Here is a 4,185-nt window from a genome sequence, read left to right on the forward strand (position 1 = left end):
GTCCTGGCACCTTTTGGAGGGGAAGGAAAAAAAAGAGGTTTTTCCCATACATTTTTTTAAAAAGAAAAACCTTGAATTCCCTTTTTTTTTAAAAAAAAAAAAAAAAAAAAAAAAAAAAACCTGTTTAACCTACAGTTTAATTTGAAATAACTGTATTTGAAGAAATGTAGAAGGAAGAAAAATACAGAGAATAAAAATTTATTAATTCAAGAAATGTGTCAGAAGCTTATAAATTAGAAAGAGAGAACTTTAAAAAAAATATGTCAGACCTTCAGAAGAAAATAAAGAGAGTAGATTTTTCTTTATTAAAATAAAACATTACACTACATATTTATTAAAACATTAAGTCAACATTTCTATTTTTGTTTATTTTATTTTTTGTTAGTCTGGTGTACAATTCTAATCTGGTAAATGTCCAGTTTTCATTAGCATTATGCTGAAAATCATCACAGTTATCAAAAACAAAGGGCTGAAAACACCGTAATTATTGTATTTAATGTGCTTTACTTTGTGAATTATTCTCAGTAATGTTCTAAGTTACTAAACAGAACTCTAAATGTATTCATTTGGTTCCTATTTATTTATTTATTTTTTGCCAGTTTTGTAGAAACAAGACATATGCTTAATGTATCTTTGAGTTTAAATTTGCCTTCCTTCCCAACTTTGAGCCGGGCCATTGGCCCAGCGCAGTCCGCCTGTCAGTCAGCCGGCCGCAGATCCAGCATCCAGCTCTCAGAGGTGCCAGCAGCCGGAGCCAGGAGGCCCCGGCTCAGCCTGGTCTGGCTGCAGTGTCCTGTTGCACCGAGCTGTGAATGCGGGCATTGCTGCAGTAATTAACCTGTGGAGAGGCCAAGGAGCCGCCACAGAGCGGGCTCTGACACGCCTCAGAATAACTCCTTGTTCAAATTAGCATGATGAAGTGAAGGGACGGCCTGGAGGGGAGGGAGAGGAGAGGGCCCAGCTGGCTGTGGTCGGCCTGGATTTGTGTATGCGGGTGTGTGTGGGTGTGAGAACAAGGTTACATCAGTTCAAATTAGCGGTAAACCTTGACAGGCAGATTGACTTTCTGTGTTGACTGGAGAGTATTTATGCCGCTGAAGGAGGTTGTGTGAGATCGGATCAGAGTTGCTCCACTGAGGAGGTATTCTTCGCCACTTTCGTCAGGTTTTTTTTTTTAAACCTGAAATACAAACGATGAACAAATTCGACTAAAAACGCGACTGACAGCTCAGTTATGTACCAGCAGAACTGTTATTTGACCATGAAGTAATTTCTTAAAAGTGTTTCTAATAAAGATAATTTTTTTATGAACAAAAAAAAAAAGCATTACTAACATGCAAATGTATCTGGAAAATCTCTAGTTAGTCTAGCATAACCAATCATTCCAACTTGAATTCAAGACAACAAAGAAGAGGCAGAAACTCTTTCTGAGCTGCTCGTTGAAGCAAATCATGTTTTTAAATGTTGGACGCAAACACCCGGAACCTCCGGATCCTAATTCCTGGCTGTTTTTGGTGTAACCCAAACCAAAACCACCTTGGAGCTTTGGCAGGAAATCCCGAAAGTGGTTTAACTTCCAGTTAACTATGCGGACGCTGCTGCTAACGCAGGCTAATGATGGCACTGTTACATAACTTCAGAACAGCATCACGACTGAATGTAGCTCAAGGCTTCAAACACGTACAAGGACAGTGTGGCTGTGGAGGAAAGCGATGTGCTGTTGAACCGCTTATGTGGTCGATCGGATGAGGACAAAACAAAGTCGTCCATCTTGGACGATGAAAAGTTTAGAGCCCTTTTTTACCGTTTTTTGTTGTTGTTTTTTTTATGTGCAGTTTTCATTTTCAGCTGCAGATTCTTTCATTGCGTCGAACTCCAGCATGTTTGCCACATTTCCAAAATGTAGAAAGAACAAGGAGCAATCTAAGCCCTTTGCGTACTTATGAAATATGAAATCTTAAATGTAAATAAAAAGAGGGAGAGAGAGAGTGATGCGAAACAAAATGTACCATTTGTTATAATAGAGCACATCCCCTCATGTTATTACAACAGCTGCGTTGTCTCTCCCTCTGTCTGGATAAAATGAGCTGCAGTTTGTGCTCATCCACATTGTCATTTCAGCTAAAGAGTTTTTTTTTTTTTTCGAGGATCACAATAAATGCAGGCTGCAGCTGCGTCTGAGCGTGCTGCACTGAAATTCAGCTGTTTTCTCAGCGGTGCAGCGGGTTTAAAGCAGATTGCTGTGTTCTGGTGGACTCGGTGTTTGGTGGGTTAAGTGGTCAGAGAAGCCCGTGTGTGCGTGCATGTGTGTGTGTGCGTGTGTGTGTGTTCAAACATTAAGTCTGCCTCTGCGAACAGACGTCCCTCTGTAGACACAATTGGCCCCCGAGGGCCCGAGATGTCCCAGGAGACCTCTGGCTGCACCTTCCCGACTCCGGTGGTTTAACAGCGCAGAGAAGCGCAGGGAGCTTGTTTTTAATTGTAGAAGAAGTTCAAAATAATCTTTTTTTTTTTCATTATTTAATTTTGATTTTGTTTCAGAACAATCTGATTTATCAGTGCGAACCCTTCTAAGTAGATCTTTGTGAGTATTACACCCCGAAACGTGCAGAATAAAGAATTTTGGGAAAAACTCCGAAGCTTTTTCTGACTTTTGGGAAAACATTCGGCAGACTGACAGGATATAAGTGGAGCTCTTCGAAACAAGTTTGTCCTGTGACATCTGTGCTTTAAAAGTCTGATGTCATTCCTTTCATTTCATGATTTTATCTGACATTTTTCACTGTGGGAAGATTTTAATTTGACTACAATGGCTCTTAAACATGAAGCGTAGCGCTCCCAACTGTGGACTGCATACGTTGCTAAAATGAAATGCATGTAATTATTGGCTAAAATGGAAATAAATTGCTAAAAATAGCAGTTGTTTTCTTTTAATATGAGGCGGATTATTAGTGCGGCCGCTTGACGTGATCCTGCACAGCGACTGATCATTTTCTTCCCGTTTTCTCCGCAGAGCCTGGGAACACCTGGCCGATACGACAGCAGGAAAAAGTGAGTCTCATCTCCGTTCCTATTTCTGACTCCGTTAGCATCTCATTTCTGCTCGGTTTTTCATTTTCCCGTTTAAAAAAAAAAAAAGTAAACCTTCCCGAAGCCCTGAAGTAATATGTCCTGATTTAATAAAGCAGGACTGATCACCTCGGCTGTATTTTTTTTTCTTCTTTTTTGAGAGAGTAACCCACAAACAAGATTATTTCACTGTCGTTATTGCCTCCCATTTTCACTGCCTGAAACCAGAGAGCAGGTATTTCAACCTAAATTTATCAAACCTTCACTTTATTTTGAGAAAGTGTTTCAAAGTTTCACTCAAATCCGCAGGTGATTCATCCATCTGTCTTCATAAAATACCCTTCACTGCTCTCTTTAAACTCTACTACTACATCTTCCTCTCTCGTCTATTGCCTGTTATGAACCTGCTAGAAAAAGACTTTGCTGTTACTTCATCATGCTGAAAGAAGCAATCCATATTCTCCAAATGAAATGCAAAAGTGTTAGTAGATAAATGAACTGGAACATGGGAAGTATCCAGGAGAGGAAGTTGTGAAACCTGTTGCCATGTCTTGTAATTACTGGAGAAAAGCAGGAAGGGACTCCCCTTCAACTCTGTTGTTTTGCACATCCTTGTAAAGCCCAATAATACAAAGTAAAAATAAAAATCGTCAATCTAATATACCTGAATCAATGTGGAATGTGTTTGACAGAACCACATTTCTGACAAATATGTGCCTATCTACTTCAATCTCCATCTCTACAAAGTTAAATGACTGTCAGTCTTACAGTATTAGGCTTATTAGGACATTGACTATGGATATTAAGGATTATTTTTGGTCACCTTATTCATTTCGGACATATTTCCCACTTTGCACATGGGTTTCGGAGCGGGACCACTGCTATCGCGCAGGATGAGACGCAAGCATACTAAAAATCACAACAGTGCCATCTGCTGGAGACGTTGAAAACCTACACAAAGTAGATAAAACGGGGGAAAGCAGCTACTTCGTTTTAGAAGTAATAAGTTCATTATGTTATAATTTTAGAACTCGGTAGGAGCCACACATGGTTTATCTGTCTGGATTAAAAAAAAAAAAAAAAAAAAAAAAAAAAAACACGGTGTCTTCAAACAAA

The 4,185-nt window shown here is 39.5% G+C and overlaps 1 protein-coding gene across 3 annotated transcripts in view; it reads left to right on the forward strand.

The window, feature by feature from the left end:
• Positions 1-4,185, forward strand: part of ankfn1a (ankyrin repeat and fibronectin type III domain containing 1a) — a 93,461-nt gene that overhangs the window by 27,260 nt on the left and 62,016 nt on the right. For all 3 annotated transcript variants that reach the window (XM_015048154.1, XM_015048156.1, XM_015048153.1), the window contains exon 6: positions 3,014-3,051. In XM_015048154.1, coding sequence (XP_014903640.1) covers positions 3,014-3,051 — 38 coding nt within the window. The remainder of the gene's footprint in view (positions 1-3,013; positions 3,052-4,185) is intronic.

This window comes from Poecilia latipinna, unplaced genomic scaffold (genome assembly GCF_001443285.1).
Source record: "Poecilia latipinna isolate Pla-1442-1.1 unplaced genomic scaffold, P_latipinna-1.0 Scaffold862, whole genome shotgun sequence".
Lineage (NCBI taxonomy): Eukaryota > Metazoa > Chordata > Actinopteri > Cyprinodontiformes > Poeciliidae > Poecilia > Poecilia latipinna.